This window comes from Alosa pseudoharengus, unplaced genomic scaffold (assembly GCF_046254945.1).
Source record: "Alosa pseudoharengus isolate Yale_2024_CS ecotype anadromous, Long Island Sound unplaced genomic scaffold, YU_APseudo_1.1 YU_APseudo_1.1_scf_18, whole genome shotgun sequence".
NCBI lineage: Eukaryota > Metazoa > Chordata > Actinopteri > Clupeiformes > Clupeidae > Alosa > Alosa pseudoharengus.
Window position 1 is genome coordinate 19,980,603 of NW_027468650.1, and position 12,430 is coordinate 19,993,032.

Genomic DNA, 12,430 nt, shown 5'->3' on the forward strand with positions numbered 1-12,430 from the left:
AAACTACTCTTTTTGTCGGACAAGTTGGGAAGAAACCCAATCAGAGCGAATCTTTGAGGGTAGGTTGATCTATGCAGAAGCAGCAGAGCCATTTAAAAAGCCGTGGCAAATGCAGGCGTAACAGCTAAACAAACGCAGCAGCAGTTGTATAGGAGGAGAACAAAGACAAGCTTGCAGAACTTCACACCGTTTCAAGGACGTTTTCACAACATTATATGCACAGACTTGGTTACACAGCTGTGACTGATTTCAGCTGTCTTCGCTCATTAATCGCATTTCATAGTGACATTTGACCCAGTGCACTCTGGCTATCGTGACTGAAGCAGGCAGACCAGAAAGCACTGCTTTGAATGAAACATTCCTACATTTTAAAAAGAACACCCAGACCAGTACTGTTGACAGGAGCATCAATCTACTATTTCTGAATCTGCAGTAAGGAATTTCCGTTGCCTACCGTAGCAGTTCTCATGTCTAAAGTAGCACCCCAATGCAAAACAATCTGGAGGTAGTCTTACGAGTTAGCACACCTCTTGATGATAATAATGCTAGCCGCCAGCCTTGTCAAAGATAACTTAGCTAACGTTTTGCTGAGCCTACCTTAACTGCTTAACAGACAAACTCCCTTAATAAATTGACTACATGTGTTGCACACTTGAAACAAAATGTCTTCAAAAGTATGTTGAAGGTGGTTACATTTATTTCCATTCCAATAACTTCACAAACTACATTTCCGTTTGCACTTGTAGGCTCTTTCTCTCATTTTTCTACTGTACTGTTTTGAACTTCTCTATTTCTTATCCTGGACTGCCACCTACTGGATAGAAAAGGCAACAACCTAGTAATTATGTGAATTAAAATCTACAACATGTTTGAATGGCCAAAAAAGGAAAAATCATAGGGGGTATTCCAAGCATTACTTTACGCTGCACAGGTCATCGACAGTGAGTGGTAACTTCAGTCATTTGCATTTATCATGCTAAAAATCTGACACCAGGCACTATGCTGATGCCTGAGCCAAAGAGAAAATGATAATAAAAGAGAGAGATGTTGAACTAATGTTGGTTTGGCTCTTCATTGATTCACTCATCTGCCAAACTTGTTTTTAAGATGTTCATAGCAAAAATGGATGCATGTGATTACTTTGGATTAACTCATTGAGTGCCAAAAACGTAATATTACGCTTTTCCTTCACATGCGTTGAGTGGCAAAAACGTAATATTACGTTTTAGCTTCTTTTTTTTTATTACGAAACTAGACACTCTAACACACCTTATATGTGATTTTGGGAACTAAATATATGACGATCGAAAACTCATGAAAACGCACAATCTGGGCATTTTATCTGGACATTTAATCTTAAAACTCTGCTTTTGATGGTTGCCGCTTTGGGTTGAATCAGTGACACATGCACGTCAGGTCAAAACCAGGCCATTTTAGTGGGTTTATCACTAGGTGGCAGTCTCGCCAGGTCTCGCTAGGTCACTTCCCGGAAACTTTACAGGCAACACTTCATATTTCATCAAAGACGCTACATCTCCATTTCTAGAAGTAAAACGGGGATTTTGATGAAAACTAGCCACTGTTTAGCTTGGGAACAGAGGCATGTAGAAATAAACTGTTTGTACCCACTGAGAGCTTAAAGTCTCACCTTTCAAACAAGCCGTAGTATGTGTCCATAGCTATAACATAGAATACGCTGTGGCTCTACACAAATTGTCAACAATTATCAAGATTGCTGGCACTCTGGGCCAAAGCTTCCGAAAACAGCGCGGCATTCAAAGTGTTAATTAATCACAAAGTATGTACGGTCAGTGTTTTTGACATTAAGAATAAAATAAAATACATCTTTTGTATTAGAACCGTTAAATCTGTGTCTGTATTGCATGTTCAAACCTTAATGCCATTACAGACTGATGGATACTTCAAATGACCGGAAATTCTGGAGAAACATTTAGTCAACTAATTCCACTGTAGATTTAGTAGACTAAAATTTGCTAATATTTGGTCTACTAAAACTAGACTAAGACTAAAAGACTTAAGACTAGACTAAGACTCAAACTCTTATGACATTTAGTCGACTAAAACTAGACTAAGACTAAAAGATTTCAGATGACTAAAATATGACTAAAACTAAATGGTGTGTTATTCAAAAGACTAAAACTAAATCAGAATTTGCTGTCAAAATTAACACTGGTACTGGCTAGGGCTGTAACCAGGGGGCGGACTTGCCATCTGGCATACTGGGCATTTTCCGGGTGGGTCGACGCCAGGCTTGTGCAAAATTCCAGAATTGAATTGAAACTGGCTCTTAAATTCCAATTCAATTATTGAATTTCACTTGCATTTCAATTGAGGTAGCAAACAGGAAGCAGAATTGCAATTAGAATTTTACACAACCCTGGCCGACACACCTTTTAGGCCGATAAAATAGGCTATATATATATAATTTAATTTGTTTGCCCAACAATCGGCTCAAAGGAAGGACAGTCAGCGGCCCATTGGTTCATTTTCCATGCTGACACTGGACTGATCCAATAACGGCTCTTGTCAGGCCCCACCCCTCCCATTTTGGCTCAGAGCTAGGATTCTGTGAGCACATCAAAATAGTTACTCGAAGTAGCCTACACACTGAAATTGCGGCGGGTGCCGGTATTGCCTATTGTGCAAAAATAACACCAATGTAGAAGCTTCAAATATACAATATTGCAAGTAGACTAGCTATGGCTATGTGTGACATCATAGAGTGGATTGTCCGCACACTTGCTCCCATCAGGAATTTTTATTGATTTTCACCCGTGTGTAACATTTCGAGCTAAACGCTCTTCATCAGACTTGAATATCAGACAAGTACAAAAGGTCACATGACCCATCAGAGTGATATATTTAGATAGATTTACAAAACACATATATACACATATACATATATACACAACGTCATAATATCTACAAAAAGCATGCACTTATAGAAAAACATTTATATACTATACTTTGTAAAAACAATTTTTTTAAATAAGTACAAGTATGTGTGATATCATGCCATACTGACGATGATGATTAATTGCGATAATGTAATGACATGGTAATGATAACATAGTAAGGCCGTGCTGTGATCATAATAACAAAATAGCGCAACTTAAGTTTTCTAAATGAATGATTTGCAATTACCTCTGATCAGTCAGGGTGATAGTGTGCTACACGAGAACCAAAAGGTCAAGATTGTACTCTGTAGGGAAGGGTCATCTGAACACAGCAAGTGTTTGCGGTCAGAGAAACGTTAGCCTGTCCAACAGCTATTTATTCCTCATAACTCAGGTTTTTACTAACCTCAGTCTGTCAGTCAGCTCTTTATTTTGCTGATTGCAGTCTGCCAGCTGAAGAATATGGCAGTTGCGGACAGTTATTGAGTCGTGACCATAGCTTCACGTGTATATTTCCCTTTTTCTTGGTTATTCCCTCTCATATATGGTTATTCCCTTTCCTGTTGAATTCTCACCTTTAATTTCTCTGTTCTACTTTTAGTACTTCTGTTTCATGGTGCTACTTTCCGCCCCCTCGTCTGGTTCTTGACCTCTGTCTGGTTTCTTACCCCCATGTCTGACAGCTCAGTCTGTTGACCTACAATAAATGCAACACCTTTGTCATGCTTAATAATCTGCTGATTCACAATGAATGCACTTATAATAATCTGCTGACTCACAATGAGTGCAGCAATACTAAAACTCATAGGAATATGAATGTATTATTAAATAAGAAAAAACACCACACTCGCTACTCCCTCCCATGCAATTGAAACTCCCAAATGCGCATCTCATCGGTGATTTGCTGGAACAGTTTATGTTTTTGCTAATGATGCTAACGGGATTTGATAGTAATTTCACTAGTCGTCTTCTATGCGTCCTTGCTTTCACGATTGTGAATGTTTTATTTTGATTAAAGGTGCTATAAGCGATGTAACACGGTTTCTAAGCTAAAACATTTTTTGTCACATACAACCTTCATGGAAAACTATGACACGCTGCTTTTTAGACCTTTTGAAGCAGGCAATTTCATAACAGGCCAAATAGAAAATAAATGCTAATTGTCAAATATAGCCTAAATATCTGTAAATATTTAAATCAGATGATGTATAGTAGATTTAGATCAGGTTGGATGGTTTGATTATAGGATGCTCTAGAACTCACATGCACGGAGTCTTAAAGGAGCCACAACACTTTTATGACAAGACACTATGGCATATGTGGTTCTACTGACCTTTAGTTTTGTTGCAACTGTGCATGGAGGGCAGGCCAATTATGAGTTCTGTCCAACATTGGTGGTAGGATTAGAGAACAATTCAGCACATTTTAATCATACCGCAATAATGCTGATAACGATGATCATTTTGGTTACTATCACCATGATATCACATTTCCATACCATATCTCTAGTGGCTGGTAAAAACGTTGAGTGGCTGGTAGATTTTGGAATCCACCAGCCACAGGTGGACAAAATATTGAATTTCCATCCCTGATACAGACATAAAGCCCCTGGCACACACATAGCTGACACAGTTAGCTTTCCATACTTGGCCGTCAGTGGAAACCTAATTTGATTGGTTTTGATAATGCCTGATTTCCTGTAGTTCAGTTTTAGTTTCTGTTCCTACTTAATGTGTCTCTTTTTCTCTCTCCCTCAGGACCAGAGAGTTAAGATTCAAAGGGAGTTCACTACTTGGATGAAGGAATGCCATGAGCAGTATGATAAGCAGGTATGTCCTTGTGTTTAGACCAAAGAAGTCTACAGCATGATGTATTTAAGTCACACAGTGACCTTGAAGTAGTTTTCATCATACCTTTTCAATGAGTTTTCAAGAAAATGCTCTGAACTGACCAATTTCTGTGTGTGTGTGTGTGTGTGTGTGAGCAGATCAAGTTCACGGGTTTCCAGGGTGTGACCACCCGCTCAGACATCAGCACCAAGAGGCTCCAGTATCCCTGGGCGCAGTTCAGCACCATCAGATGGGATGGCAAGATGTACAAAGCTGGCCAACATGTGAGCCACCTGTGTCCTCAAGTGACTCGGCAATACTCTCAACAGGAGAGGACATTAGCATATTAACACCACTACACAACAATCACTTCACTGGGGAGGCCGTTTCTCAGAATTGTCCCTTTTCCACAAGCCATGTGTGTACTAACCTTGACTGTCACGTGTAGTGTGGCCACTGTCTATTATCCCAGCAGTCGCAGACCAGAGATGATGAAATAGTACGCCCAGACCAAATGTTCTTGGGAAATCTTTTAGTTTTGGGCCATGCTGCGCGGATGATTTATTCTATGCAGCATTGTTTTCTGCCATTTTAGCACATTGTGACCCTAAAAAGCGACATGTGCTGCTGCCCACAAATATCACTCTTTGTGTCTTCCTATTTTATTGCTTCTGGTCTCAGAATGCTGCAGGATTGGAGGGTGTCCTTGCTGGGTAAGAAGTATAGTCTCATACGGATGTATTTGGTAGTCTAAAACCAGTACCATAGCACCCAGTTTTTGCAGCAGACAGCATTGCTTTTAAATATTTAAAACCGTGAAAGAGGGAATGGAAGCATCCAGAAAATCTTGCATAGGGCAAATGTTCATAGGGGAAATAATAATTTTCATGATGCATCGCAATGCAATAGAAAATGATTATGCATTGATGCAGACATTTTAATAATTGATGCGGAAAATATGTAGGCCAAGGCTACTTTGTTTTTTTTAACTACCGGTCCAAAAGTCAATGTACCAAAAGTCAATATAACGGAAGTGAAACTGATCAGACTTAATTTTTGTAGGCTAGGCTACTTCCTTTGTCATATTAGCTAAATACAACCCACAACCCCACCCCCAATATCTTTAACATATGACAGGCTACCCATGAGTTTCAGTTTAGTATTTAGTTTTACAAGGGAATTTATATTGTGCACCTAAATGTAAAAACAATTACAAGTTATATCCTATTTGTAATGCAAGAGGATACACAATATTAGAGTAGACATAGGACTCTTGATAATCTTCTTCGAAAAGGGACACAGCTGATTATCTAGTGTTTTTATACATGTATTTAATAATGAAATCTTAAAGGTTGAAATGCATTGAGAATCATTTAATCGTGATGCATCATTTAATCAAATTGAATTGATGACATGATAATCGTAATCTAATCGAATTCGTGCGATCAGTGAAGATTCACACCCCTAATATTGCTGTATGTTTCCTAAAACATTTTAAGTGCTTTGACAAGTGCTGCATCTAGCTGACCTAAACACTGTTGTTGTTTCTTAAAAAGCAATGCTGACCATAAATTACTCATTAGGCTCTCTAATACTCTTTGAAAGAGGTAGCTTGTTTGCTCACTGGATATCATATACCCTTTCCCTCAGGTGAAATCTGTGAAGACTCAACCCGTGATTTTTGGCACCATAAAGGAGTTCTTGCTGTATGGAGACCATGAGGGTGATGTCTTTGCCACGGGGGGCTATGTCCAAATCGCCATGGTGAGGAAGGGAGCCACAGGCATTCAGTAATATTACTCTACAGCAGTGGTTCTCAAACTTCTGTCATTCACCACTTTGGAGGTGGGGAATTTTTAACCCCCTTCACCCCGGCAAAATGGTAACGTTAAAATATTATTTTCACATTTTGGTTCCATGTTCTTTTTCCCGTCTAAGTCCGCTGGATCTGATGTTTTAATGTCGGTCTGTTTATGACTCCTATGTTTGTGTGCGGCTAATTTGTTTTGAAACTATGATCTTCCTTGTCAAAAAAGAAAGGCATTAATAAAGATAGGCCCCACCTGTCATGTCTCTATTCCCCACTAGTGGGGCTTGCCCCACAGTTTGAGAACCACTGCTCTACAGCATCAAATTGCTTGCTGTTTGTTAGTGCTGTTTACATGAGTACCTCTTGCCACATGTGGCTTTGTTTTTCTTCTGTGATTCCATAGCAACCAAAGGAGCTGTATGATGAAGTTCGAACCATTCCTATCTTCAAGATTGACAGGCAGGCTACTGCAGCAGCTATCAAGAGAAACATTGAGGATGAATTAGCCAAGTGAGGAATATAATATTTTAAATGAGTAGTTGTGTCTGTGTTATACTACATGTACATTGTGTTAAGATAAGTATGCATTGTCCTGTTTCTGGTTTTGCTCAGGCTACCCATAGAATTGAGGGTCACCTGGCCTGAAGGGAACCCATGGTCTGACTATGCAACCAAGCCTGCTGGCACTCCAATGGGTAAACTCAAACACATGCTGTCTTTCTCCTACTTGGAGTCTCTTCTTTCTTTCTTTCTCTCTTTCCCTGTTTCTCTTAGTAGCATATTGGTCTGAATATAAGACGACACCCCCCCCCCCCCTTTTCAGGGCAGATTTTTTAAATAAAATAAAAACAACTTTTTGTTGACTAAATCTTGTTTTATAGAGTTTATAGAACACATTAGATGAATTAATTTATAGGCAGTTTAACACAATTTAAATGTCATTTTGAGATCAATTTCATTCTTCTTTTGGGAAGCATTTATCACTTTTCAGTTAAATTAATAACTTGTAGGCTAATATGTTAATGAATGCCTTGGTATTTTTATAATGCAGAGACCAAATTCCTTGTATACGCAAGTATATTTGGCCTATAAACCTGATTTATATTTACATTTACATAATGCCATTTAAGTACAGAAGATAGACTCTGGTATTTCTACCAATTATGAAAGAAAAGAACCACAGCCTTAATTAATTTCAATAATTACATTAACCATACACGTCTAACTGCACAGTCTTGAAACAAGCAGTTTCAACACTGACAGATGTTGGCATGTCATAAAACCACTGGCGTTTGATCAGCATTGCCCATCTGATCCAGGAGGTGTGAGTGAGTTTTCCTTAGTTGATCACAAACCGCTGAAAAGACATTAGCTTCTCCTCAAAGTCTGAGTAAAAGCGCTGGGCAAGACTTTTGCGACGCAATGACAATCCATTGTGCCGTATCATTAAAGCTAGTTTTGAAGTTGGTGGGTTTGTTTAGCTCTTTAGCGATCTCCAAAGCCTTCAGCTGTATGACAGCTCTGGTAATGGACATTCCACCATTACATTTGTCAGTCACATATTCACTCTATCTCCTATCAATCTGTTGGAAACAGCCGCTTTTAGGACCACAGACTTTGCTGATGACTGCATTTTTAAGACGGTCTTTCTGCATTTGCCATCGCGTTAATCACCGTAGGATTTTTAAAAAGCCATCATAGCTCCTTCTTTTGTTGGTTAACTTGACCTTCTTTTGAACCACTTTGTTAGAGATGATCTCTTGGTCTCCATCATTCAGGCTCGTGCCACTGTTGTGAAGAAGGATGTAGACTGTTCACTTAATTTAAAACACTTTAAAAAATATCAATATGGCGCCATCTACGGGTTTTTCCTTTTTATATAAGATGACCCCACTTTTTCTGACATATTTTGAGAAAAAAAAAAACCTTGTCTTTTATATTCGGGCCAATACGGTAATTGTATTACTGTTTTGACACAGGTCCCATCCAAGTGGAGATTCTGAATAAGAAAGGAGAGTCCATCTCTAAGCTACCGGTGGCCAGTAACACTGCAGGACGGAAATTTCTCATGGAACTTAAAGTCATTTGGCACTGTGAGTCTGATACTTAATTTTGGCTTTCAATGTAGAGCTACACTTGAATCATCTGTTGACATTGTAGTGTTAGGTATTGAGGCCATGATTAAGCATGTCTGTGATGATTGTGTGATGCTGTTTGTCTGTCTTTTTATGTGAACATCTTTTTTTTTTTTTTCGTAGCACCCAAAGGAGATATCCAAACAAATTCTCACATAGGGGTGTACTCAGCCAAATGGGACTACTGGTTTAAAAAGATGGGTAAATACATTGTTTTCAGTGCAATACAAATTACATATTTTATATATTAAGCAAATTGCTTCATGATGTTGTTTGTTGTTTGTTTTTTTAGAAAATTTGAACAAGCTGGGGAAATACACACTCTATCTGCAGACGATACTTAATGAGAACAACTCGAGTGAGTGGGCTGGGAAGCAACTGCCTCACTACACTCTCAACTTCACCTTAACAGGTACTTTATGACCTAGAGTAGACAGTTGTTGGGACAGTCTTTACCTCCTCGGAAATGAGATGGCCCATCTCAAGGGGTTCATGAATAAGCTTCAAACTTCATATTAAACTGAGAATAACACAAGAGTGACTATTTTTAGTGGTCCGGTCTGTGTTAGTTGTTATTTTTCATGTGGTTCACATCTGTTTGATCAGATTTTTTGCATTTTCCTTCTAGAGGGTGATGCTGAGACATTTTCAGTAGTTGCCGTGTCCTCGCCTATCCAGGTGGGGGCACCCTTCTCTCTCTCGCTAGAGCTCAAAGATGAATTTGGGCACCCGGCTCGTCCACCATCCGACCTAAAGACAAAACTGGAATGCAGGTGTGTACCTTTCTATCTTTCCCACTGGCTCTTTCTGTCTCTGCTCTTCCCCCTATCAGTCTGTCTTACACACAGTCTTGCGGCAGTGCATAGATGTGTAAGTGGATGCTGCTATATGAATTCTGTTTTTGTGTGTGTGTGTGTTTTTCAGCACCCTGGAGGTGACTCATGAGGGCACTGCCGTCAATGGAACAACTTTCACCATCAAAGGTGTAAGAGCCAAAGGCTCATTAAAAACCAAGGTGAGGAAGTATGTAGAATATTCATTTAATGTAGAATGTCAATGAAATTTCGATATACTTACCAAGAAACGATAAAAATGACAATGGTAATTATAATAATATAATGATAATGATGTAATATAATGTAGTTAAGTCAGAGGGCAGCTGAACGGTTGAGGGATAGTAGATGATGTAGCCAGTTTCATGGCTGTCTACAATGATGTATAGAATACCATTTTTAATCACCTACATACTGTGCTATTTCCAAAGCCATTTATTTATGTATAGGCTTATTCAGATAATCTAGAGTAGGTAGACTCTTGATTGCCAGATTGAAAGAAGTAATATTGTGTGAAATGGCACTAGAAGCTACTGTAGCACTGTTAGAATGGCATTATTGTCATCAGGCCTACATCTGGTTTAAGGTTTTTACACACCAGGGACGTTTTTTCATGCAGATAATTTGACGTTTCTAATGTTTTTGTAATGAACATTTGCATACAGAACACACACACACACACACACAAACAAACACAGAGGGAGAGGAGATATATACAAGAGTATAAGAGAACACTTCAGAAATATTGTCTTCTGTCCATTGGTTGATATAAAGTATTAATCAGGCCAGCCCAAATCAATTTAACTATTAGTTAATTGAGTGTGTTTGTTGCCTGCAGGTTCACACATTGAAGGTTGTATTAGAAGGCCTCAAACATGACTCGCAGTCTGTGCAGATCAGCATGCTTCCAGGTGAGAACATATATGCATGTTAATACATGCAAAAGTCACAGACATACTCAACACCATTGCACTCATCTGTGTGCACATTCATGCGCTGTTCACTCATCACTTGTGTTGGATGTCAGGTCTCCCCCACACCCTGCGGGTACTTCCAGAGAAGGAGCTGATCACTGTGGAGAACAGAACAGCCGTGAGCTTCAAAGTGGAGGTTCTGGATGAGGCTAAAAACATCACCACACACTCCAAGCTCATTGTGCGCTGCCAGGTAAGCATGCATTGCAGTATATAGAAACGCTTCAAATTACAGTAACTCCTTGCCCCACATATAGTAATGAGCATACTCTCGTATGTGTATTCCAGTGTTTCCCACAGAATTGTGGGAACTATTTGTGGTGGTAGGTGACAGGGGTTGTTCACTGTTTTGATCAAATTTGTGCAATGTGGTTATGATGCTAACCAGATTTAATCACGATTTAGCCAGTTATCTTCTACTATGCCAACAACAATCCTTGCAGGATTTTTAATGTTTTCTTTAAACATGCATGCAAGTTTGTTTAGGGAGAGAGACACAAGGAGATGCTGTGCAAAAGTGCACATAGCTCTACAATGAAAGGATTTCATCCAATTTTTAAGTAGTACATCATAGAAAATCATTGTGTGGTGGTCAATGCTGGTATTGTGGTGGGCCGCCACAAATAAGTCAATGTATGAGAAACACTGTATTCTCAAAAGCACAGATACTTATTGAGATTTATGGTGAATAACACACCACTGAATGCATCTCCTGTAACATACGGATTGTGTTACATTTCCTCAGTTTTCCTATTTCAGTTTTAGTTATGATTTCATTTTGGGAATATTTCCAAAGAATTGCATCAGCTCACAAAGTTATATTTAGAGAAATTGCATCATTTGTTATGTTTAAGGAACATATGGAGCAGCGTTGTCATACTTGGCATGTTAGAAGACTTTACTGCCAAAGTCATTGCCATGTTACATTGCGAACAGAGATTACATATACTAAAGCACTTAATGCAGACAGGGTATGTCGGAGGGAGTGTGTGTGTGTGTGTGTGTGTGTGTGTGTGTGTGTGTGTGTGTGTGTGTGTGTGTGTGTGTGTGTGTGGTTGGTTGGTTGGTTGGTTCAGAAGAAGCTAAAAGTCAGGATTATGTCAGGTGTGTATATACCTCTGTCCTGATGTGTTCAGTACTATTGTTTGTATGCATGTGTGTTTGCATGGGCAGTTTGCTGGCGTGCCCGAGGTGCCACTGGAGGCTGTGGACTGCAGTAACACAGGGATGGGAACGCTGCTGGGGAAACCCCTCCAGCTGAAGAACGTCAAGGCTGTACAGGTCATCACTGCTGAGTTTGACCTCCCTGTAAGTGTCCATGGTCCTTTTGGGCTCATTAATCATGTACTGCTTAATGTTGCATCCAGCAAATCGTTTACAGGCAGATGATCTCACAAAGTGTTTGTGTGTGTGTGTCGTAGAATCACCAGGGAGTGGCATGTGTCCAGCGGAAGCTGTGCGTGCTCCCCAGTCGCAATGTGACCCGTGTGGAGGTGTACAGAGTGGAAGCCCAGGGCGACACTCCTATGGTCATCATGAATTTGGAGCGCATTGACTGGACTGCTGGTGACACCCTGGGAAGTCTCTTCTACAAACTGTATGACGAGGGAGAGCGAGAAATTCCCATCACCCCAGAGCTCTCTCAAAAAATGAAGGTGGTGTGGCAGTGTTGTGACTGTTCTCATAAGTCTCATAATTATGATGGAAATTTTATTGTGCAGGCACAACTTCATATACAGAGTTTATAACATTAACAGTTGCGCACGTCAAAGACGTGCGCAGTCCCAATTGTTGGGAAGCACACGAAACGAAACCCCCCACATGTGCGTTCATGATGCAATTCTCGTCACTCACTGCGTGCACGAGGCACAAACGCGGGAGCCATGTCATGGCATTTACAGTGAGACTAGTCTCTGAGTTTGTGGAAGCAA

General features: G+C 39.8%; 1 protein-coding gene across 2 annotated transcripts in view; it reads left to right on the forward strand.

Annotated features, from left to right (window-relative positions):
- The window catches only part of smchd1 (structural maintenance of chromosomes flexible hinge domain containing 1), a 29,790-nt gene that overhangs the window by 7,317 nt on the left and 10,043 nt on the right, over nucleotides 1-12,430 (forward strand). For both annotated transcript variants that reach the window (XM_076290446.1, XM_076290447.1), the window contains exons 13-26: nucleotides 4,676-4,747; nucleotides 4,906-5,031; nucleotides 6,398-6,511; nucleotides 6,961-7,067; nucleotides 7,170-7,252; nucleotides 8,537-8,650; nucleotides 8,816-8,893; nucleotides 8,985-9,104; nucleotides 9,321-9,465; nucleotides 9,617-9,707; nucleotides 10,364-10,436; nucleotides 10,553-10,692; nucleotides 11,673-11,807; nucleotides 11,921-12,154. In XM_076290446.1, coding sequence (XP_076146561.1) covers nucleotides 4,676-4,747; nucleotides 4,906-5,031; nucleotides 6,398-6,511; nucleotides 6,961-7,067; nucleotides 7,170-7,252; nucleotides 8,537-8,650; nucleotides 8,816-8,893; nucleotides 8,985-9,104; nucleotides 9,321-9,465; nucleotides 9,617-9,707; nucleotides 10,364-10,436; nucleotides 10,553-10,692; nucleotides 11,673-11,807; nucleotides 11,921-12,154 — 1,632 coding nt within the window. The remainder of the gene's footprint in view (nucleotides 1-4,675; nucleotides 4,748-4,905; nucleotides 5,032-6,397; nucleotides 6,512-6,960; nucleotides 7,068-7,169; nucleotides 7,253-8,536; nucleotides 8,651-8,815; nucleotides 8,894-8,984; nucleotides 9,105-9,320; nucleotides 9,466-9,616; nucleotides 9,708-10,363; nucleotides 10,437-10,552; nucleotides 10,693-11,672; nucleotides 11,808-11,920; nucleotides 12,155-12,430) is intronic.